At 40.0% G+C, this 25521-nt stretch overlaps 1 protein-coding gene across 5 annotated transcripts in view; it reads right to left on the bottom strand.

Annotated features, from left to right (window-relative positions):
• Positions 1 to 25521, bottom strand: part of kcnip4 (Kv channel interacting protein 4) — a 278035-nt gene that overhangs the window by 22908 nt on the left and 229606 nt on the right. For 4 of the 5 annotated variants that reach the window (XM_034164695.1, XM_034164696.1, XM_034164694.1 and 1 more), the window contains exon 2: positions 695 to 819. In XM_034164695.1, the coding sequence (XP_034020586.1) occupies positions 695 to 819 (125 nt within the window). Of the gene's footprint in view, positions 1 to 694; positions 820 to 4046; positions 4143 to 25521 lie in introns of all 5 variants that reach the window. The other variant, XM_034164692.1, reaches the window with a different exon arrangement.

Consider the following 25521-nt stretch of genomic DNA (forward strand, 5'->3'; position numbering starts at 1 on the left):
TACAATTTGTAAAAACCTGAATGAATTAAGTTGTTTGAACTTAAGTTTGAAAGTTAAACCAATTCTAACTTACAAACTTAAGTTCAAACAACTTAATTCATTCAGGTTTTTTTTTTTTACAAATTGTAACACTTATTTAAGAAGGTTCATTCACTTTTTTCAGTGTACATGCTAGATCATGCATGGAGAAAAGTGCCACATGGCCAAATTATCTGAGTTGTTCTCAAGTGATACTCCTCATCAGAGTCTGTAAGTAACCACTCGTTTGACACAGCCATACCAGCAGGACCCAAGAATCCTCTGGAGAGATCTAGTACCGATGATGTGCAGACTTTGCCTGAGTTCAGTGGTTAGTGTTCAAGTCTCAGAACCGCACAGGAAGCATCAAGACACTCAAGACTGGGACCTTCATTCTCCTGCAAAGATATCAGTATCACCAAACACCTTACGAGTCCAAAAGCTCTTCCCAGGTGTCTCTTGATCTCAAAGGCTGAAGACCCAGAGAATTTCACTGCATAATGATACACTTCTGACGGCTGAGCCCAGAAAGTCACCAAAAGGCGAGACGATCACAAACTCAGACACTTACATAAATAAATCAAACAAAATCAAAGGATTAAAGTCGTATTTGGTGTAGTTTTAAATCACAAAAATCCCAAGATCAGAGATGCACAGCAGCTGCTCCATCACTTACGTTCTTGAAGCCGCGATACAGGATCTGTAGCTCCTTGCGAGAGAACTGTGTCTGGGCCTCGAGTTGCTCCAGGCCCTCGGGACGATGTCGGACCGCAGACAGCTCAAGCTCATCTTCAACGCTGTCTGGAGAGGAGGAGGAGGGAAAAGATCAGAGATGATTGAAGAGACGTCCTGATGAGGATTTGTACAACAGATTTACATTCTTCAAGGCTACAATTAGCAACGTGTCCCGAGATGATTAAATCCAACAGCAACGGTTGACCATCAGCCATCTCCAGCAGCAATGCAAAATGATGCACGACAAAAGTCTCAAGTTTTGCTCACATAATTAAATTTGGTTGGGGACTTTTAGTTTGATCTAGTTTGCTTTCCAACTTTGACACTCGCCTCTAAGCAAATGCTGAGTGATCTACATTACAGTCACGCAGCTCCTCTGTTGATAATGTTACATTTTACCCTGAAGAGAATCCATTCAAGTCCATCAACACTGAAGCGCGTTCCCCCTCATTATATCAGCTCCTTTTATTTGCAAAGGTTATTTCAGTAAGTTAAATAAAAATCTGACAGCTCTCTCCTTCAAACAGGACAGCACGGGTAATTAGTGTAACAGAGACCCCAGAACAAAGTCTGTGTCAGAAATGGGGTTGGTTAGCGGGACCGAGTGGAACCTTCAAATGGCCCTGTAATGACGACAGATGCTGCCTCAGCCTCCCATCACCAACCGTACCATCCTCAGAAGACAGAGTTTGACTCATCTTCTTGGCTCAGCCCCTCTCATATACTCCAAGTGTGTGACACTGCATCTAAATGCCTCATTAGTTCTAAAGGCTCTTATTGGAGCGTGCATCTTCTAATATCGTGCAATTACTCTGCTGTGATGGAGCCCAGGCTGTGTTCGGTTGTGTTATGACTTTTTATAATGAAGAAATAGAACAGCTCCTCTGTGTCATTTGTTGACCTTTTTGTTCGGTTTTCATGGTCAGGTTTGTCTGGAAGCGGCACACAAGCTGTTGACTACATACAGGGGCGCATCCGGGAGTTTCTGAGGGTGACCGGGGCAGTCACCCACACTGAAAAAAAGAGAATGTTTGAACCAACTTAAAAAAAGAGTTGCAATTTGTAAAAACCTGAATGAATTAAGTTGTTTAAACTTAAGTTTGTAAGTTAGAGTTGATTTAACTTTCAAACTTAAGTTCAAACAACATAATTCATTCAGGTTTTTACAAATTGTAACACTTTTTTAAGTTGGTTCAAACATTCTCTTTTTTCAGTGCACCAGCTGATTCCAGTGGACAAATCAAATACAAAAATACAAGTATAAAATAATGCTTTTATTTTTTTCCTGATCAACCCTTTAAACAGAAAAGGGAACCATTTTTTTCTTCATGTAAAATCACAAATATTATGCAATACTGTGCAAAAATCTTAGGTGTGCAAAAAAAATTTCCATGACAAAGACACTACATGAGTAATTTATAATAAGGAGTGTTTAAGAATTACCTTCAAAACTAAATTCTTTTAGCGAACGGTCACATCTTTTGATATGAAGGTTATGCTGAGTAATTTGTCTAATTTGTTGTCTTTGGAATAAAGCATCAGGTCGTAAATCTGTCAAGTAATCAATCCAACATTCAAATGTAGTCTTTTTCTGATGCACGCCAACATATTTAGGCAATAAAACCATACATTCTAAGGTGTGTCAGAGTTTTGCACAGTACTGGAAGTTATTGAGTAAACAGTCAGTACATATTCGCTCAGACGAAATTACTGTATGAAGATTTTTGAAAATTGTAGACAGGTGTGAGCAGCAATCGACAAGTAATTCATGGATTAACACAGCTAAAATTGTAATTTTTCAGGGAATTTCAGGATGTAGAGCAGGCTGCTATTCATACTGAATGTTATTGATCTTGATGGGTGGTACTAAAGAAAACACAAACTTATTACAACAGTATATGTGGTGCACTTTGCAGGCACAAATCTGGTCCTTAATGACAAAGCTTTGGTATCTGCAGAGATAATTCCATTCATGTACATCTGTCATGTGTCACTTCACACCTCCTGTGTGACTGCGACAGAAAACATTCTGCAACAAGTCAACATATTCTGTCAGCTGTAAATCAACTTTGATGGCCAACAACATTTTAACAGCAAAAATGGTTTGGACAAAATGAAATGGAGCATTTCATCTCTCACCTCATGCAATATTCTTTCCATTGCATGGATGAAAAAAATTCAGTATTTGTTTTAAGTGATGCCTAAAATAGATCTTTGCCATTTGATATTTTATTAATTTATAAACAAGAGAAAAGGAGCTTACATTTTGGTGCACAATTGCATTGGTCCTTTGAGATCAAGAGGTTCCAAACAGTCCAACATGAACTTTAAGTAGCTGTCCAATTCAAAATTGTTCTCAGTCAACTTGCAAAAACAGCCAGGTAGTTCAAAAACAATCCAATCCAAAACTGTTTCTGTAAAGACTGCTGTCCACTTTCCTCAGTCCAGCAAAAACTTGCAAAAGAAATTTGTTGAGCTCTTCATCCGACAGTGCTTTTACTTTAGCTTGAGCCGTCCTAGCGAATACTGCAAATGCCTCCAAATGGCTGGAACAAGCACTGCCAATGGGGCAGCGCAGTCTTGGTTGAACCCTTGCGTAATATCGCAGGATTTGAACACTTCCAGGGACAGCCTGCTGTTGCACAGCACAAACACTGTATCACTTCACACGGAAAGATGGTGTACCCTTTTGTTTTCTGCTGCAGTCACCAAAGCAATCGTGAAAAATACAGGTTTTTTGGGGGGTTCCCAGTGGAGGAAGGAAGACAAGGCAAATGGGCAAGGTTTTGTTGGTAAGTTTTAGCAAGATTTCATGTGAATAATGAGCCAGACACGTGAGTGGCCAATAATGCGGCTGGCCCTGGAAGTAGCATATGCGCTTTCATTTTAATCCTTTATCTCCCACCCTCAAATGAGACTGGGGTGCCCAATAAGCTCATTCAAATCATCACCTATCACCACAACAAACCCTGCCATGTTTGTTTTTAAACTAAGCGCCATCGTCATGATTTTACATTAAGGTGGTCATGGTGTACAATGGTACAACACATATGGAACCAAAACTGCACGGTAAATGGAACAAAATGGCAAATGGGACGAATGATCAATATCACGTGACATACAAACCACCAATCAAATGACAAGGATCTGTTTAGGCCTTCTATAATAAGAGATATCATCATACTTAATATCAGGACCATTACAAGTGCCAAAAGGTCAAACAGAATGTTAGACTTCGATTGAAGGAGGACAAAACAATCATAAAAAAAAGAGCCTTTGGAAGAGTCACTTGCTTTGATTACTGGAGGAGGACTTTTTGGTTGAGGAGCACAGCAAAAGCCTCATGAGTCGAGCTCTCACGCCTCGTTTGTGGCCAATCTGAGGATAACCTAGAAAATACAAGATTGAGCCTTGTGGTAACCCAAGCATCAGGTAGATTTTGGACATAACCGGACACAAAGACAGCATGCAACAAGAGCGGAGGAATCACCATTCGTGTTAGCATATGGCTAACAGTCATAGCTCTAGCTTTGTCTTCAGGACAACAAAGTATTTAAATGCACACAACAAATCTGTAAAATCCTCTGAGTAAAGCCTGTGCTTTTGTGGTGAACTCACCACTGTTTTGACCTAAAAATGCTTTTGTGTCGACACACATTCTGGAAGATTACTCATCAGATGTGTCTTTTGCCTTCTTGCTCCCACTAGTCATCCAATTTGGAAGTGTTTGTGCATGATGTGTCAAATGTGCAATGGAGGTTTAAAATACTTGGTTACTGGCAGGATGAAAAATATAAAACAGACCAAAAAAAAAAAAAAAAAAAAATCAGGAGTGTGACCATGAGCTTCACTGATATCTAATTACGTATAACCAAGAAGGCTCAAGCAGTGTTTCCACAGCGTGGGCTTTGAAGGTAAGGTACTGCAGGATTCATACTGGGCCCCAATGTTCTTATGTTCCAGAATAATTGTCCTTGACCTTGAGCAAATAATTAGATTGTCATTCATTCATTTATTTTCTACCCCCTTATCCAGGTCATGACAGCAGCCATACCACACCAACACCCCCCCCCCCCCACCAAAAAAAAAAAACCTACTGCAGTCGTTTCTTCTTACTCTTCTTCTTCTTCTTCTGCTACCGTTAGGCATCTTTGGAGCAGATCATCTGTCTCTATCTCACTTCGCCCTCTGCATTTTCTTCTGTCACACCAGCCATGTCCATGTCCTCCCTCAGCACATCCATAAACCTCCTCTTTGTCCCCCCTCTTCTCCTCTTGTCTGGTGGCTCCATCCTCAGCATCCTTCCTCCTATATACCCTATATTTGTTAAATTATCCCTTTCTTTCAAATGTGAGGTGCAAGCATAAAAATATAATATCTGAAGATAAGAATTTACTGCAGATCATCAGGAAGATGTTCACTGGGTTCCATTACGCATTGATAACACATCCCCCGAAGACCACCAGTGTAAAAGACACGTTGAAAGTCATATAAAATTGTGACCTCAAATCAGGCTGCAATGCATCATCTTCACCAGAGATGTTTTTGTTTACATGTGTATTTTATTTACCTCATTGCAGAAAGGAAGCCCTCTATTGTGTTTTATTCAGTTCCAGTCTCACTGGCATGAGGTAATAAGTTCACAGCTTTGCCTAAAAATGCAGAAGCCCATTTCCCACCTGCTTGGGGCAAGTTTGAAAAATTTAGTTTGAGGTTAGATGGCAGCAAGAGATGTTCAGCTCCAGAGTGCTGCAGACAGTTTGTAAATCGGCAATTAATTTTATTTTGATGGTTAAAAACAAAATGAAAGAGCTCACATAAATCAGGTTTTAACAATTACATCATTGAAATGATGAGCCGAAAAATTGCCTTATAAATCTGTAACGTTGTCTGGCAACATCAAAGTGGTCCAGCAGAAACTGGCTGTTAAAAAAAATGCTCAGTCTACCACAGGGTGAAAACATGTCACTGCAGTTAGTTAATGTGCAGAGAGAACAAGTGTGTTTTATCCAGTCGCAGAAATTCATTTATCTCCTTTGATCTATGTGATGTCATAAGGCACAACTCGAAATAATGACAAACCTTAACCAACTAATTTTGCTCAACTTGTATTAGGAACAAAGTATCATCTACAAACTTTTATTGATATCTATTTTTTTTTGTTTTGTTTTGGGGTTTTTTTGGATTTGTTTTTGCACTGGCAAAAATGACCTCTCATCTGTGAGTTGGTGAAGATAAACATTAACTCAAAAACAGACTTATTTAATATGGAAGCTTATTTCTACCAAGAAACAGTAAATTTCTGATTAAAAAAATAAGACCCAGTTACAAGTTGTCAGTTTATGATCTCATAAATGTATGAATGCAATAGAGTGCAAAGTTTGAATTCATTTCAATTCAAAAATTTGTCTTTCATGAACCTTTAAATTCACTAATTTTATTATTACAACTTTTAATCTCATAAGTATTTGTTGGAGAGCCAAAGGAATGTTAAAAAATAGTCATAAGAACACCGAAAGATTGAATTAATCTAAATTATAACTGAGGAAGTCAAAATGTGGACAATCCCATAATTTTGCCTGTTAAAAAAACAAATATAGAAAAAAGTCAAAATTATGACTCAATCTCTCATGATTTTGTCTTTAAAAGTCAAAACACTGACATAATTCTCAAAATTTTCACTTTTGACTTTAAAAATAACTTCTAAATTAAAAATGACAACCTTTTTTTCCAGTCATAAAATTACAGTGAAGGGTTAAAAAAATTTAGATTGTAACTTACAGTTAAAATTTTGACATTGCACGTCACAACTGCCACTTTAAATTTGAAATGCTGACCTTTTGCCTCATTGCTCGAAGTTCAACTCAGTGACAATTATGGTGAAGAAAGTTGATGCTTTGCTGTCTTTTTTCCCGCCCTGGCAGAAAGCAGCCTTCCATAATTCAATTGTCCTTTTGACTTTGTTTTTTTTTTGACGAGCTGTTCTGTACTGTGACCAATTTTGGCCTGAATTTTGCCAGACATTTGGCAAAGAAGCGATGCCAAAAAACAAGCAAAAAAAAAAAAAAAACCCCACAAAGTCAACGTGTCGTGGTTGAGAGTGGGCGCTTTTAAATGTTGCACGGATCCAGATGGATGAAAGTTCATTGCATACTTTATGATGCACAACAAATTTCTGGGCAACCCAACACAGTGTTGATTCTCTGCAGACTGTTTGCCAGCTGAAGGCCAATTCAACTGTAATCATGCAATAACTTTCAGATGTGGAGGTTACGAGACTCATTTATTCTCATTAGCTGCCTGACACACACCTTCCTCCCCGAGAGGACAGGGCGGCCAAGCGTCCGCACCAAGGATCAACGAGACAGATGTTACTTTTGTCAATAAGATATAATCGGTCTTGACAGCAAGGCGGCTTTATTTGGAAGCATTACTCCACAGACAGACAGACAGACATCCATCCATTCTCCTCTGGAGCCAAAGGACAGCGTGGTGCACAGGTTCTGGAAGCACCAGCTGAATCAGCTTGGGATGCAGCAAAAAAAATTACTGCAAGAGGAAAACATGCACTGTGGCTCAAGGAGGCACGGCTTTAATGGAAGGCCGGCCTGACAGGAAGGCAACAAAAAGGAAATATGCACAGCAGGAGTGACAGAGCTGCTAATCAGACAGGAAAAGAGCAGGCAGCCACGGCTGTCCGCTTCATGTTCGGCCTTTGTGGTTGTTGACAAAAAGGATGGGACAGGTGCGAGAGCATAGCCTGGGATCTGACTTTTCACCCGTCAGCCGGTGGTGTTGTCCTGAGGAATCAAAGCGGATGGTGCAGTCGAAAACATCTGTTGTCACACATTACATGCACATGCACGCACAAATCCATATATTTGCCTTCTTTGAAAGAAAAAAAACGCTCTACAGATGACAAGACTTTTCAAAGCCTTTGATTGGCCAGCTATCAGAATTTGGAGAAAGTTGTGACTGGCTTTACAGGTACATTAAAATATCTTTGTGCACTTGCTCTAAGAGCGTAGGAAAAAGCTCAGTAATTAAGAAGAGTCTGGTTCCTCCACAGGAGACGCCTCCAAAAGATTTAATACTGTATACCACAAGCAACTCTATCTCCGTTGACTCAACAGCAGCTGGACCTCTCACCAGATTTTTCCCCAATGCAAAGTTTTTTTTAAACTGAAGTAACAGATGAGTGATTAAACAACTTCAAGTCTAACCAGAAATCCAATTACAGATGAATTTCACCAACTGCACACCAGCATCACCTACACAAACCAATTTCAATTTATTTCTTTTATATAGTTGCCTCAAGGTGTTTCACACAAGTAAGGTCTAACCTTACCAACCCCCAGAGCAAGCACACAGGTGACAGTGGTAAGGAACAACTCTATCTGATGATTTAAGGAAGATACCTCAAGCAGACCAGACTCAAAGGAGTGACCCTCTGCTTGGACCATGCTACCGAGACAATTGACAAAACAAATATACAGGAAATTTTGGGACTCTGTGCTGGTGTCCAGGACGGGAGGCTGGCTGGGGAGGGGGTGGGTTGTCCAAAAACTAAGAACAAAAAATGGAGGCAAGATGGGGAAAGTATATCATGGAAATCTGACTTCCAGAATAGTGGAGCAAAACATGATGGGGAGATGGAAAGAACAAACTGAGAAGCTAAAGGAAAGCATGAACATCACACATTAAACTGGTCAGAATGCGGAATAGACAATACGGAGAAAATCGCAAGAAAGGGTCATTCCAAGGGAAGCCAACTGCAGCAAATACTTTTAATTACAAACATTTATCACTTGGAAATGTTTCAGAAAGTGTCTGATTAAAAGGCAGTGCCGTTCCTTCACAGAAGGAAGGCCCTCTGACCTTTTCCCCTGCAGCCTTCCTACAGATTATAAAGCTGAAATCAGTGGAAACACCTTGAAAGTTCATAGCTTTCACAGCAGAAATGCAAGAAGAGAGCGTATTTATGATGCGCTTGGACTGAGTCATCCATCAGTACACACACAAAGTCACTCAGAAAAGTGCATTAATGGATTTATTCTCCCTGATGTTTGGAAGAGAACAGAGGTGTTTCAAACCAAACAATTTTATTTATATTGTGCAGCACAGCCAAGAACAAAGATTAAATTATTCAAAGTAAGTAAAACCGTGTTGAAGTATGACACTGTCTGCAAATTTGTCAAGTTAGTTTGACAAAATTCCCAAGATAATGATGCTTTTCCACATACACCAAAGAAAGAAGAAAAGAAAAACAACAGGCTTAGATTACCTTATTAACAGGAATTTTATTCCGTGTTTACAATTATTTAAATCTCTTGTATCTGTGTTCTGCAAACTATAGAGGCTCCATCTAAATTGATGAACATGTGATAGTTTTTTATTTATTTTTTTGAGTTCTGTGAATCAGTTGTTGGAGCGTCTTTATATCACATAAGAGAAGCAGGATGGAAAGAACAAACTGAGAAGCTTAAGGAAAGCATGAACATGCTAAAATTCCAAGAAACAATCTTCAAAGAAGCAGTGGCAAAATCAAAAGTTCACTTCCAACTGAGCAACAAGCTCTGGGAGTCCTGGTAATAAACTCAGGTATGATGCACCAACAAACTTGAAAGCTTGTACCAGGATGATGGACATAAACCATAACTTTAGGTGCAAATCCAACAACGTGAAGTGCCGCTAATCAATCAATCAATCAACTTTTTTCTTGTATAGCGCCAAATCACAACAAACAGTTGCCCCAAGGCGCTCCACATTGCAAGGCAAGGCCATACAATAATTATGAAACACAGTCTACGTCTAAAGCAACATAACCAAGGGATGGTCCAGGGTCACCCGATCCAGCCCTAACTATAAGCCTTAGCGAAAAGGAAAGTTTTAAGCCTAATCTTAAAAGTAGAGAGGGTATCTGTCTCCCTGATCTGAATTGGGAGCTGGTTCCACAGGAGAGGAGCCTGAAAGCTGAAGGCTCTGCCTCCCATTCTACTCTTACAAACCCTAGGAACTACAAGTAAGCCCGCAGTCTGAGAGCGAAGCGCTCTAATGGGGTAATATGGTACTATGAGGTCCCTAAGATAAGATGGGACCTGATTATTCAAAACCTTATAAGTAAGAAGAAGAATTTTAAATTCTATTCTAGCATTAACAGGAAGCCAATGAAGGGAGGCCAACACGGGTGAGATATGCTCTCTCCTGCTAGTCCCCGTCAGTACTCTAGCTGCAGCATTCTGAACCAACTGAAGGCTTTTTAGGGAACTTTTAGGACAACCTGATAATAATGAATTACAATAGTCCAGCCTAGAGGAAACAAATGCATGAATTAGTTTTTCAGCATCACTCTGAGACAAGACCTTTCTGATTTTAGAGATATTGCGTAAATGCAAAAAGGCAGTCCTACATATTTGTTTAATATGCGCTTTGAATGACATATCCTGATCAAAAATAACTCCAAGATTTCTCACAGTATTACTAGAGATCAGGGAAATGCCATCCAGAGTAACGATCTGGTTAGACACCATGCTTCTAAGATTTGTGGGGCCAAGTACAATAACTTCAGTTTTATCTGAGTTTAAAAGCAGGAAATTAGAGGTCATCCATGTCTTTATGTCTGTAAGACAATCCTGCAGTTTAGCTAATTGGTGCGTATCCTCTGGCTTCATGGATAGATAAAGCTGGGTATCATCTGCGTAACAATGAAAATTTAAGCAATACCGTCTAATAATACTGCCCAAGGGAAGCATGTATAAAGTGAATAAAATTGGTCCTAGCACAGAACCTTGTGGAACTCCATAATTAACTTTAGTCTGTGAAGAAGATTCCCCATTTACATGAACAAACTGTAATCTATTAGACAAATATGATTCAAACCACCGCAGCGCAATGCCTTTAATACCTATGACATGCTCTAATCTCTGTAATAAAATTTTATGGTCAACAGTATCAAAAGCAGCACTGAGGTCCAACAGAACAAGCACAGAGATAAGTCCACTGTCCGAAGCCATAAGAAGATCATTTGTAACCTTCACTAATGCTGTTTCTGTACTATGATGAATTCTAAAACCTGACTGAAACTCTTCAAATAGACCATTCCTCTGCAGGTGATCAGTTAGCTGTTTTACAACTACCCTCTCAAGAATCTTTGAGAGAAAAGGAAGGTTGGAGATTGGCCTATAATTAGCTAAGATAGCTGGGTCAAGTGATGGCTTTTTAAGTAATGGTTTAATTACTGCCACCTTAAAGGCCTGTGGTACATAACCAACTAACAAAGATAGATTGATCATATTTAAGATTGAAGCATTAAATAATGGTAGGACTTCCTTGAGCAGCCTGGCAGGAATGGGGTCTAATAAGCATGTTGATGGTTTGGATGAAGTAACTAATGAAAATAACTCAGACAGAACAATCGGAGAGAAAGAGTCTAACCAAATACCGGCATCACTGAAAGCAGCCAAAGATAACGATACATCTTTGGGATGGTTATGAGTAATTTTTTCTCTAATAGTCAAAATTTTATTAGCAAAGAAAGTCATGAAGTCATTACTAGTTAAAGTTAATGGAATACTCAGCTCAATAGAGCTCTGACTCTTTGTCAGCCTGGCTACAGTGCTGAAAAGAAACCTGGGGTTGTTCTTATTTTCTTCAATTAGTGATGAGTAGAAAGATGTCCTAGCTTCACGAAGGGCTTTCTTATAGAGCAACAAACTCTTTTTCCAGGCTAAGTGAAGATCTTCTAAATTAGTGAGACGCCATTTCCTCTCCATCTTACGGGTTATCTGCTTTAAGCTACGAGTTTGTGAGTTATACCACGGAGTCAGACACTTCTGATTTAAAGCTCTCTTTTTCAGAGGAGCTACAGCATCCAAAGTTGTCTTCAATGAGGATGTAAAACTATTGACAAGATACTCCAACTCCCTTACAGAGTTTAGGTAGCTACTCTGCTCTGTGTTGGTATATGACATTAGAGAACATAAAGAAGGAATCATATCCTTAAACCTAGTTACAGCGCTTTCTGAAAGACTTCTAGTGTAATGAAACTTATTCCCCACTGCAGGGTAGTCCATCAGGGTAAATGTAAATGTTATTAAAAAATGATCAGACAAAAGGGAGTTTTCAGGGAATACTGTTAAGTCTTCTATTTCCATACCATAAGTCAGAACAAGATCTAAAATATGATTAAAGTGGTGGGTGGACTCGTTTACTTTTTGAGCAAAGCCGATAGAGTCTAATAATAGATTAAATGCAGTGTTGAGGCTGTCATTCTCAGCATCTGTGTGGATGTTAAAATCGCCCACTATAATTATCTTATCTGAGCTAAGCACTAAGTCAGACAAAAGGTCTGAAAATTCACAGAGAAACTCACAGTAACGACCAGGTGGACGATAGATAATAACAAATAAAACTGGTTTTTGGGACTTCCAATTTGGATGGACAAGACTAAGAGACAAGCTTTCAAATGAATTAAAGCTCTGTCTAGGTTTTTGATTAATTAATAAGCTGGAATGGAAGATTGCTGCTAATCCTCCGCCCCGGCCCGTGCTACGAGCATTCTGACAGTTAGTGTGACTCGGGGGTGTTGACTCATTTAAACTAACATATTCATCCTGCTGTAACCAAGTTTCTGTTAGGCAGAATAAATCAATATGTTGATCAATTATTATATCATTTACCAACAGGGACTTAGAAGAAAGAGACCTAATGTTTAATAGACCACATTTAATTGTTTTAGTCTGTGGTGCAATTGAAGGTGCTATATTATTTTTTCTTTTTGAATTTTTATGCTTAAATAGATTTTTGCTAGTTATTGGTGGTCTGGGAGCAGGCACCGTCTCTACGGGGATGGGGTAATAGGGGGATGGCAGGGGGAGAGAAGCTGCAGAGAGGTGTATAAGACCACAGCTCTGCCTCCTGGTCCCAACGCTAGACAGTCACAGTTTGGAGGATCCCAAAAAATTGGCCAGATTTCTAGAAATGAGAGCTGCTCCCTCTAAAGTGGGATGGATGCCGTCTCTCCTAACAACACCAGGTTTTCCCCAGAAGCTTTGCCAATTATCAATGAAGCCCACCTCATTTTTTGGACACCACTCAGACAGCCAGCAATTCAAGGAGAACATGCGGCTAAACATGTCACTCCCAGTCTGATTGGGGAGGGGCCCAGAGAAAACAACAGAGTCCGACATTGTTTTTGCAAAGTTACACACCGATTCAATGTTAATTTTAGTGACCTCCGATTGGCGTAACCGAGTGTCATTACTGCCGACGTGAATTACAATCTTACCAAATTTACGCTTAGCCTTAGCCAGCAATTTCAAATGTCCTTTGATGTCGCCTGCTCTGGCCCCCGGAAGACAATTGACAATGGTTGCTGGTGTCGCTAACTTCACATTTCTCAAAACAGAGTCGCCAATAACCAGAGTTTGATCCTCGGCGAGTGTATCGTCGAGTGGGGAAAAACGGTTAGAGATGTGAACGGGTTGACGGTGTACACGGGGCTTCTGTTTAGGGCTACGCTTCCTCCTCACAGTCACCCAGTCAGCCTGCCTTCCCGACTGCACGGGGTCTGCCAGGGGGGAACTAACGGCGGCTAAGCTACCTTGGTCCGCACCGACTACAGGGGCCTGGCTAGCTGTAGAATTTTCCACGGTGCGGAGCCGAGCCTCCAATTCGCCCAGCCTGGCCTCCAAAGCTACGAATAAGCTGCACTTATTACATGTACCGTTACTGCTAAAAGAGGCCGAGGAATAACTAAACATTTCACACCCAGAGCAGAAAAGTACGGGAGAGACAGGAGAAGCCGCCATGCTAAAACGGCTAAGAGCTAGTAGCTACGCTAAGCTAGCGGATTCCCAAACAGGGAATCCGACACTAGACAGGCTGTGGAGCAGCACAGGTAACGCACGACAACAGTGCTAAAATAAAATAAAAATCCACTAGACAGGCTGTGGAGCAGCACAGGTAACGCACAACAACAGTGCTAAAAAATAAAATAAAATAAAAATAAAAATCCACTGGACAGGCTGTGGAGCAGCACAGGCAACGCACGACAACAGTGCTAAAACAAAATAAAAATCCACTAGACAGGCTGTGGAGCAGCACAGGTAACGCACGACAACAGTGCTAAAATAAAATAAAAATCCACTAGACAGGCTGTGGAGCAGCACAGGTAACGCACAACAACAGTGCTAAAAAATAAAATAAAATAAAAATAAAAATCCACTGGACAGGCTGTGGAGCAGCACAGGTAACGCACAACAACAGTGCTAAAAAATAAAATAAAATAAAAATAAAAATCCACTGGACAGGCTGTGGAGCAGCACAGGCAACGCACGACAACAGTGCTAAAACAAAATAAAAATCCACTAGACAGGCTGTGGAGCAGCACAGGTAACACACGACAACAGTGCTAAAACAAAATAGAAATCCACTAGACAGGCTGTGGAGCAGCACAGGTAACGCACAACAACAGTGCTAAAACAAAATAAAAATCCACTAGACAGGCTGTGGAGCAGCACAGGTAACACACGACAACAGTGCTAAAACAAAATAGAAATCCACTAGACAGGCTGTGGAGCAGCACAGGTAACGCACAACAACAGTGCTAAAACAAAATAAAAATCCACTAGACAGGCTGTGGAGCAGCACAGGTAACACACGACAACAGTGCTAAAACAAAATAGAAATCCACTAGACAGGCTGTGGAGCAGCACAGGTAACGCACAACAACAGTGCTAAAACAAAATAAAAATCCACTAGACAGGCTGTGGAGCAGCACAGGTAACGCACAACAACAGTGCTAAAACAAAATAAAAATCCACTAGACAGGCTGTGGAGCAGCACAGGTAACGCACGACAACAGTGCTAAAACAAAATAAAAATCCACTAGACAGGCTGTGGAGCAGCACAGGTAACGCACAACAACAGTGCTAAAACAAAATAAAAATCCACTGGACAGGCTGTGGAGCAGCACAGGTAACGCACAACAACAGTGCTAAAAAATAAAATAAATAAAAATAAAAATCCACTGGACAGGCTGTGGAGCAGCACAGGCAACGCACGACAACAGTGCTAAAACAAAATAAAAATCCACTAGACAGGCTATGGAGCAGCACAGGTAACGCACGACAACAGCGCTAAATAAAAATCCACTGGACAGGCTGTGGAGCAGCACAGGTAACGCACGACAACAGCGCCCAAAAAAAATAAAATAAAAATCAAAATCCACTGGACAGGCTGTGGAGCAGCACAGGTAACGCACGACAACAGTGGTAAAAAATAAAATAAAAATCCACTGGACAGGCTGTGGAGCAGCACAGGTAACGCACGACAACAGTGCTAAAAAATAAAATAAAAATCCACTGGACAGGCTGTGGAGCAGCACAGGTAACGCACGACAACAGTGCTAAAAAAAAATAAATAAATAAAATAAAATAATAAAATAAAAATCCACTGGACAGGCTGCGGAGCAGCACAGGTAACACACGACAACAGTGGTAAAAAATAAAATAAAAATCCACTAGACAGGCTGTGGAGCAGCACAGGTAACACACGACAACAGTGCCAAAAAAAATAAAATCAAAATCAAAATCCACTGGACAGGCTGTGGAGCAGCACAGGCAACGCACAACAACAGTGCTAAAACAAAATAAAAATCCACTAGACAGGCTGTGGAGCAGCACAGGTAACGCACGACAACAGTGCTAAAACAAAATAAAAATCCACTAGACAGGCTGTGGAGCAGCACAGGTAACGCACGACAACAGTGCTAAAACAAAATAAAAATCCACTAGACAGGCTGTGGAGCAGCACAGGTAACGCACGACAACAGTGCTAAAACAAAATAAAAATCCACTAGACAGGCTGTGGAGCAGCACAGGTAACGCACGACAACAGTGCTAAAATAAAATAAAAATCCACTAGACAGGCTGTGGAGCAGCACAGGTAACGCACAACAACAGTGCTAAAAAATAAAATAAAATAAAAATAAAAATCCACTGGACAGGCTGTGGAGCAGCACAGGTAACGCATAACAACAGTGCTAAAAAATAAAATAAAATAAAAATAAAAATCCACTGGACAGGCTGTGGAGCAGCACAGGCAACGCACGACAACAGTGCTAAAACAAAATAAAAATCCACTAGACAGACTGTGGAGCAGCACAGGTAACGCATGACAACAGCGCTAAATAAAAATCCACTGGACAGGCTGTGGAGCAGCACAGGTAACGCACGACAACAGCGCCCAAAAAAAATAAAATAAAAATCAAAATCCACTGGACAGGCTGTGGAGCAGCACAGGTAACGCACGACAACAGTGCAAAAAAAAAAATAAATAAATAAATAAATAAATAAATAAAAAAAATAAAATAAAATAATAAAATAAAAATCCACTGGACAGGCTGCGGAGCAGCACAGGTAACACACGACAACAGTGGTAAAAAATAAAATAAAAATCCACTGTACAGGCTGTGGAGCAGCACAGGTAACACACGACAACAGTGCCAAAAAACAAAACAAAAATCCACTGAACAGGCTGTGGAGCAGCACAGGTAACACACGACAACAGTGCTAAAAAATAAAATAAAAATCCACTGGACAGGCTGTGGAACAGCACAGGTAACACACGACAACAGTGGTAAAAAATAAAATAAAAATCCACTGGACAGGCTGTGGAGCAGCACAGGCAACGCACGACAACAGTGCTAAAAATAAAATAAAAATCCACTGTACAGGCTGTGGAGCAGCACAGGTAACACACGACAACAGTGCCAAAAAACAAAACAAAAATCCACTGAACAGGCTGTGGAGCAGCACAGGTAACACACGACAACAGTGCTAAAAAATAAAATAAAAATCCACTGGACAGGCTGTGGAACAGCACAGGTAACACACGACAACAGTGGTAAAAAATAAAATAAAAATCCACTGGACAGGCTGTGGAGCAGCACAGGCAACGCACGACAACAGTGCTAAAAATAAAATAAAAATCCACTGGACAGGCTGTGGAGCAGCACAGGTAACGCACGACAACAGTGCTAAAATAAAATAAAAATCCACTAGGCAGGCTGTGGAGCAGCACGACAACAGTGCTAAAAAATAAAATAAAAATAAAAACGAAAGCGTTAGCAAGCTAGTTAGCTTGCCAACGCTGATGAAGGTTAGCTGATAAAAGAGCTCCGTCGCGATGCTTCGACCGTTAGAGGTCTTCTTTAGGCGTTGGAGCACGGTGAAAAAGTAAAAAAAAGTAAAAAAGTCTTGAAAAAGACTGTTAATTCAAAGAACTCAAACAGCTCAGTTCAAACAGCTAACAGATACAGCAGAACACCGCTGTGCTCCGGAACCTAATGCTAATGCAATCAGTCTATATGGTGTTGACAACTCCTCAGTTAGAAAAGTCACTATTGGCTGTCCTAAATGTCACCAGAAGTCGCTAAATGGCCTCATAAGCTAATGTGCATATTATGATGTCATAACAGATATAGGGGAAAAAACGTAGGAGAGATCACTGAATACATGATCAACCTTTTAATATTGTTTGGCAAATTCCATATTCATAAATGTGGAGGCCTATAAAGGAATTTACACGGACCTCTGGCTGAATTTGAACAATATATAAGCAGTATTAAGCTTATATATTCTACAAAATGTCAGAAAACTACCATGCTCCAAAAGGAATAGTTTTTTTTTAAGACAATTAATGTTAAAGAAACCCTTTACTTTTGTTATTGTACAGTTTATTATTTGTTTATATCTCTTTCTATTTATAATGATAATAGTGTGAATGTTGCCTTTGTTCGTTTAGGCCTACTGTTAATGTATTTGTTGAAATACAGTTTTGAAAAAAAAAAATTGTGGGAGAGACAAAAAAGCGATTCTTGCTTTGTTTCTATATTTTCAATCAATCAATCAATTTTTTTTTTATATAGCGCCAAATCACAACAAACAGTTGCCCCAAGGCGCTTTATATTGTAAGGCAAGGCCATACAATAATTATGTAAAACCCCAACGGTCAAAACGACCCCCTGTGAGCAAGCACTTGGCTACAGTGGGAAGGAAAAACTCTCTTTTAACAGGAAGAAACCTCCAGCAGAACCAGGCTCAGGGAGGGGCAGTCTTCTGCTGGGACTGGTTGGGGCTGAGGGAGAGAACCAGGAAAAAGACATGCTGTGGAGGGGAGCAGAGATCGATCACTAATGATTAAATGCAGAGTGGTGCATACAGAGCAAAAAGAGAAAGAAACAGTGCATCATGGGAACCCCCCAGCAGTCTACGTCTATAGCAGCATAACTAAGGGATGGTTCAGGGTCACCTGATCCAGCCCTAACTATAAGCTTTAGCAAAAAGGAAAGTTTTAAGCCTAATCTTAAAAGTAGAGAGGGTGTCTGTCTCCCTGATCTGAATTGGGAGCTGGTTCCACAGGAGAGGAGCCTGAAAGCTGAAGGCTCTGCCTCCCATTCTACTCTTACAAACCCTAGGAACTACAAGTAAGCCTGCAGTCTGAGAGCGAAGCGCTCTATTGGGGTGATATGGTACTACGAGGTCCCTAAGATAAGATGGGACCTGATTATTCAAAACCTTATAAGTAAGAAGAAGAATTTTAAATTCTATTCTAGAATTAACAGGAAGCCAATGAAGAGAGGCCAATATGGGTGAGATATGCTCTCTCCTTCTAGTCCCCGTCAGTACTCTAGCTGCAGCATTTTGAATTAACTGAAGGCTTTTTAGGGAACTTTTAGGACAACCTGATAATAATGAATTACAATAGTCCAGCCTAGAGGAAATAAATGCATGAATTAGTTTTTCAGCATCACTCTGAGACAAGACCTTTCTGATTTTAGAGATATTGCGTAAATGCAAAAAGGCAGTCCTACATATTTGTTTAATATGCGCTTTGAATGACATATCCTGATCAAAAATGACTCCAAGATTTCTCACAGTATTACTAGAGGTCAGGGTAATGCCATCCAGAGTAAGGATCTGGTTAGACACCATGTTTCTAAGATTTGTGGGGCCAAGTACAATAACTTCAGTTTTATCTGAGTTTAAAAGCAGGAAATTAGAGGTCATCCATGTCTTTATGTCTGTAAGACAATCCTGCAGTTTAGCTAATTGGTGTGTGTCCTCTGGCTTCATGGATAGATAAAGCTGGGTATCATCTGCGTAACAATGAAAATTTAAGCAATACCGTCTAATAATACTGCCTAAGGGAAGCATGTATAAAGTGAATAAAATTGGTCCTAGCACAGAACCTTGTGGAACTCCATAATTAACTTTAGTCTGTGAAGAAGATTCCCCATTTACATGAACAAATTGTAATCTATTAGACAAATATGATTCAAACCACCGCAGCGCAGTGCCTTTAATACCTATGGCATGCTCTAATCTCTGTAATAAAATTTTATGGTCAACAGTATCAAAAGCAGCACTGAGGTCTAACAGAACAAGCACAGAGATGAGTCCACTGTCCGAGGCCATAAGAAGATCATTTGTAACCTTCACTAATGCTGTTTCTGTACTATGATGAATTCTAAAACCTGACTGAAACTCTTCAAATAGACCATTCCTCTGCAGATGATCAGTTAGCTGTTTTACAACTACCCTTTCAAGAATTTTTGAGAGAAAAGGAAGGTTGGAGATTGGCCTATAATTAGCTAAGATAGCTGGGTCAAGTGATGGCTTTTTAAGTAATGGTTTAATTACTGCCACCTTAAAAGCCTGTGGTACATAGCCAACTAACAAAGATAGATTGATCATATTTAAGATCGAAGCATTAAATAATGGTAGGGCTTCCTTGAGCAGCCTGGTAGGAATGGGGTCTAATAAACATGTTGATGGTTTGGATGAAGTAACTAATGAGAATAACTCAGACAGAACAATCGGAGAGAAAGAGTCTAACCAAATACCGGCATCACTGAAAGCAGCCAAAGATAACGATACGTCTTTGGGATGGTTATGAGTAATTTTATCTCTAATAGTTAAAATTTTGTTAGCAAAGAAAGTCATGAAGTCATTACTAGTTAAAGTTAATGGAATACTCAGCTCAATAGAGCTCTGACTCTTTGTCAGCCTGGCTACAGTGCTGAAAAGAAACCTGGGGTTGTTCTTATTTTCTTCAATTAGTGATGAGTAGAAAGATGTCCTAGCTTTACGGAGGGCTTTTTTATAGAGCAACAGACTCTTTTTATTTTGCCATTAAAATTGGCTCTCACTCCTCAAAATAATGTAACTTCTCAACGCCAGGGCTTCTCAGCGCAGCAAACGGGGTAAGTAGGCTGACTGAGTCCGAGTGGGGTTTGCCATTCAATGTGGGAACAGCCGCGGAGGCATCGCATGTGCGTGTTTGAACGCGGAGGATTGTAGATATCCCTCTGCTCAATGCTCTGCAATAGGTCTCTGTGGCTTTGCAGCTGCAGTGGACTGAGCGGAGGTGGGCAGACCCACTGACGCTCAGTGACAACAGCGACTAGATCAGCTGATCATCAGGAGAAAGAGAGCCAGAGCCTTGACAGTTTAGACCAAAGGTGTCAAACTGATTCCAGAAAGGGCTGAGAGTGTAGGTTTTCTTTGCAACTTTGCGACTTCACCAGGTGATTTCACTGATCAACATCACTTTGAAGATATTGGACAAGTCAATCAATGAAACCACCTGCCACAGTTTGTGGATGCAAAGAAAATCTGCAGACTTTTGGCCATTTCTGGAATCAGTTCGACACCTATGCTTTCGACAAAGGTAACTATTTGGTCCTAAGTGAGGCACCTATTCCAAAGAACACCATCCAAATAATGAAGCATGATGTTTACAACAAATGACATCAGGAAGACTGAGCATTAAGCCACCCCTAAACATATCACCCAGAAAGCTGAGGTTTAAATCTTACCCTCCCTATGAGCAACAGTGTTATTTTTTATTATTATTGTAAGAAACCTCAAGCAGCCCAGACTCAGTCAGGTGACCATCTGCTTTTGCCATACCAACAAACAAAAGACAATTAAATAAAACAAAAGCAAAACAAGGAACTGTCAAATACACAGAGGCACAAATGTTGCAGCTAAGCAACCATATGCAAATGAGCATAATGTCCGATGGCTCAAAAGACAACCAACAGGTGCACAGCAGAATCTTAGTAGAAAGTGTTGGAGTGGCCATCCAACAGAAAATTTGTGAGTCTCAGATCAAGGAGACCCACCATATACTTTATTTGAACCCATTCTGTCAGGAAGGAGAACAAACTACTGACGGTTGTGAAAGATGACCCTACCTGTTTGATTTAAATAAAGCAACAATACAGCCACATATACAAACAAAATGTATCTCACAAAGGAGTCTCTGCCCTTTATCGCCACAGCAATACAAAATAATAAGAAATAACCTATGAGGGTTATAAACAAAGCAAAGCCTCAGCAAAATGCAATTCCCAAAGGACACGTTGTAACTGGCTTTGCAATAAAATACTCTGCCACAATGGCCACTCGATGAATCGACCGGGTACCAAACTGATAAAAAAAAGAGAAACAACCTGCACGAACTGATCAATCATAACTCAGCTGCAACAATAACCCCAAAATCAACTGGCTCTGTGAGCCAGAATTGACATTTCTCATCAATCGCTGAGAAATTTGTATTTGGTGACTTAAAAACAAATTGTAGGTCAGAGAGGATGAATTTTTCCGCTGAGATTGTTGGTGTTGTCATTGTATTTTCACAGAGGAATGAGTTTACCGCAGTGTCCAAAACTTCCACTCAGCTTTACATTTTTTTAATCATAGAGGAGAATGTGGCTTTTATCTGGTTTATATATATATGTATTTTTTGTTTGAGCACTGCATTATATTGTGCTGCTCCTCCATGAAGCTGTGTAACTGGTGATGCAGAAGGAACACTGCGCGATGCACAGTTTCTCCAAACAGAGTCACAGAAGCCAATACTGTAACTCTTTCAGAGTTGTCATCTCAATGCTGAAGGAAAACCAGGATGATGTGGCAGCTGATCCCTGCGAGGCGTCCTATCCTACTGATAAGATCGCCAGCGAGTCTGACAAAGTCCAACACCTGAACCCACTGGTGCTATCCGGCTGACTCCTAATATAGGCTGTTCTGACAAACACATGAATCAAGCGCACATCTTTAGATATCAAGTTCATCTCAGGGCTGCACTGTCTGCTGTTGGCCATTTAAAGTCAAAATATGCCAAATCCAACACTGCAAAAGCAAACAGTATTGTCATCTGTGATAGATTATCAAACAAATTCAACATGAAAGCCATATTTGAATTTGCAGCTGCACACCAGAACAGTATTTAGACTCTTTCCACTGCCGGTGCTTTTGCCTTGATGTTTATTTTTGGGAGTGGCTTAAACTGGTCTCTTCTTCAATAAACAGTTTGTCACTGTAAGGTGAATTGGAACCAAGATATTGTTTACTTCTCAGATTTGGGGATTGTGTGAGACAATGGGATGATGATCTGTGATGTGATTTCAAGTCAACACATGACGCTGAATATCACAGTCGACATGCTTGGTGGTGTGGGCGCACTGCTCTGCTCCTCACGTAGGAGTTAAGCAGAGTCTAAGTTAAGACAGAATATAGAGAAAACAACAAAATGATTGAGATCTCAGTCTTCAAATGTCAAATTTGATGACACAAAGTGGTGGGACACAAATGCAGGATTCAGAAGTCAGCGTTTGAGAGTTTAATGTCAGTCCAGGCAGGGTTTGGTACACAAAAAGGCAGGCCAAAACAGGCAACAGTAGTTGACACATAAGGCAGAGACGGGATCCAAAAAACAAGCAGAATGGTCAAAACACAGGTAAGCAAAAACAGGACTAGATACGCAGACGACAAACGCTTGAAAGAGGAACATGGCACAACAATCACGCAAAGTGATTAGGAGAAAATGTAGGACAGGTGTGGAGAAAGGATCTGGAATGGGGCGTGGCAGACAGGAGGGAGGACAGGAGGTTAACACCCAACCCCAAACACCAGACAAGAGAAATCCACGACACAAACCCCAAGCAAGAATAATACAACAGATTGAATTAACAAAACTCCCCAAAACCCCACAAGCCCCAATTATGACATCAACTTTGTCAAAGCTCCTACATAAACAGCATTGATGTGACTGAGAACAATCAATCTTAAGATGTTTGCAGATGGTAAATCTTCCACATTTACAATATCAACCTCAGTTTTCTCCAATTGCACATATTCCACAGGATTACAACTAAGGAACTGGTGAAGATGGTGGTGGCATCAGACAGAAAAGTGACATGGATCATCACTAACAGAGCAATCCATCACAATGGCTGCCAGCCAGGGAGAATTAATCCAAAAACATCAAAAAGTCAAAGTTGATAACCATGCCAAAGACGGAGCCTTTTATGAATGTCATTTTTGGATGAATTGCTTCCTGTGTGATCAACATCCTTTCAGGCCATAGTGATGGAGAGTTTGCTGAAAGGTGGATGATGTCACATTTCTATCTGATGAGTCCAACTCATCAGTTTCTTTACAACAAAAATTTAATCCATGGATGTTTGCTTGGTTCTTGTTCCTCAATGATGTGAAGTCTACATGGACCCGCAATTTTTATATTTTTGGATAAAAACTTGTCAAACCATGAGTCTTTTTGTGGTGGCTCCGAAGAAGAACCTGACGAAGAAGTTCTTAGATGATATATAGCAGCCAGATGGTGTAAAAGTTGGGTCAAGGAAAATACTGCCCTGATCAAAATTTAATTTAATTTAATCGTGAAACTATTATGTAAAGAACGTTAATGGAGTTCTTCACAAGTACTCACCTCTTGCCTTCTCATCATGCTAATTCATTTACTGCAGATTGTATAACTACTCTGTGATTAAGGACCAAATGAGGTCATGCAAGGTTGAAACTCATTACTCTGCCTGTGAGAAATTATGTTTTATCTCCTAAAAAATTACAAGGTCATGCATTCACTGGTTTAATCGTTTGCATGATTCCAAACAAGTGAAACTTAAGTATTGAATGTATCCTCTTTTTTTTTTTTTATCCAAAATTGAATGTTTTGTGTTGACCTTTGGAAGAAAATACATCTTGCGGAATCATGTTTAGTAATTAATTCACCAATAAACAAAACAAGTGGAGTAAATAACCACTGGTAGAAGTAGTAAAATTCTATTAAGAGGGTAAAGCCAATGATTATCTACATGTGCCACTGGTTCGTCAATACCATTTCGATTTTGAATGAAATCCTCTCATTCCGGAGGTCAATTCAATATCAACAACAACATTGGACATTCATAGAAGTCTTTAAATGATCACTTACTCAACTACAGAAGCTTAATGACCATGTTAAATCTTAACCCAACATTAGTAACCAATGCTTCAGAGGCAAGTTTGTGGGATGGACGGTGAAGCATGGGCCGGACTTTGTCAATGAGTTATTGACCCCAACATGCTTCCAAAATATTTCCACATATCTGTAATACACCTTATTTGTTGTCAAATATGTCAACTCAGTGTAACAATATTATCTGTATCTGGAAATATGGTAATTCCCAGAAAATGTTAATCACAGTTTAAAGGGAATTTTGGGAGCAGGTCACTTTGTCAATCTGGGGTTCCTCAACTAAAAACTGCTTCAATCTGTCATTTCTTCAGACATTGACTTTGATGGTGATTATTTTGAGACTTTCCAGCTGTGAACAGTGATTGTGATGATCCGAATGCGCTATTGTATTCATTTGCGGCACTTTTTGGGTTGAAAACGTGGCAGGTTGAAGCTCGATAACTCCCTTGAGCTTATTGTGCACTGCTCATTTCAAGATGTCAGTGGCGATATGAAAGGTCAACATCACTGCATGTAAAAAATTAATGTTTGACTCAACTAAAACGCCATCCTCTAGTGTTCTGAACTGTACGAGTGACTGCACTTGGGGCGCTGCATGCCAAAATTATTTATGAGTGAGTGCACACTTTCTTATTGCCATGAGTTGGCCAAAGCCTTTATTGGAATCTGAAGGAATCTAAGTGTAGCATATACTTTTAATTGCAATCATTTGTCACTTGGAAGTGTTAAAAACATAATAAAATAGAGTCTGATTGAAAGACTGTCATTCCTGCATGGAAGCAAGGTCTTCTGTCCATGGATGTTGGATAGACATCATGTTTCTAAGATTTGTGGGGCCAAGTACAATAACTTCAGTTTTATCTGAGTTGAGTTTTATGCTGAGGATCAGCATCGGAAGAACTGGACAGTTCATAGCTTTCACGTTAAAAAGCAAGAGGAGAGTGTATTTATGACTCACTTGGACTGAATCATCAGTCTGACACAAAGTCACTCAGGAAAGTGCATTAATGGATTTATTCCTTCTGATGTTTGGAAAAGAACCGCATTGATGTGTATTACGAATATCTGAAAGGAGTCTTTCAAATACTAATTTTATTCATGTCTTGCAGCACAGCAAAAAAAAAATGTACAAAGTAGTTGAAAACCTGTTGTACAGAAATATATCAAGTGAGACAAAATTCTCAAGGAAAGTATACTGTTCCACATAAATCAACCAAAGAAAAATTTAGCAGGCTCAGATGGCAGATGACTAACAGGACTTTAACTCAGCATTTAAAATTATTTAAATCTGAAAAGGATTCCAACGATGGAAATCTGGTAGTTTAAACAAAAATAAATAAATATTTTGTGTCAGACTGGCATCCTGCCCAGGGTGTACCCTGCTTATTGTCCTATGACTGCTGGATAGGCTCCAGCCCCCCATGACCCTCAACTGGAGTC

The sequence above is a fragment of the Thalassophryne amazonica genome, chromosome 23 (assembly GCF_902500255.1).
Source record: "Thalassophryne amazonica chromosome 23, fThaAma1.1, whole genome shotgun sequence".
NCBI classification, from domain to species: domain Eukaryota; kingdom Metazoa; phylum Chordata; class Actinopteri; order Batrachoidiformes; family Batrachoididae; genus Thalassophryne; species Thalassophryne amazonica.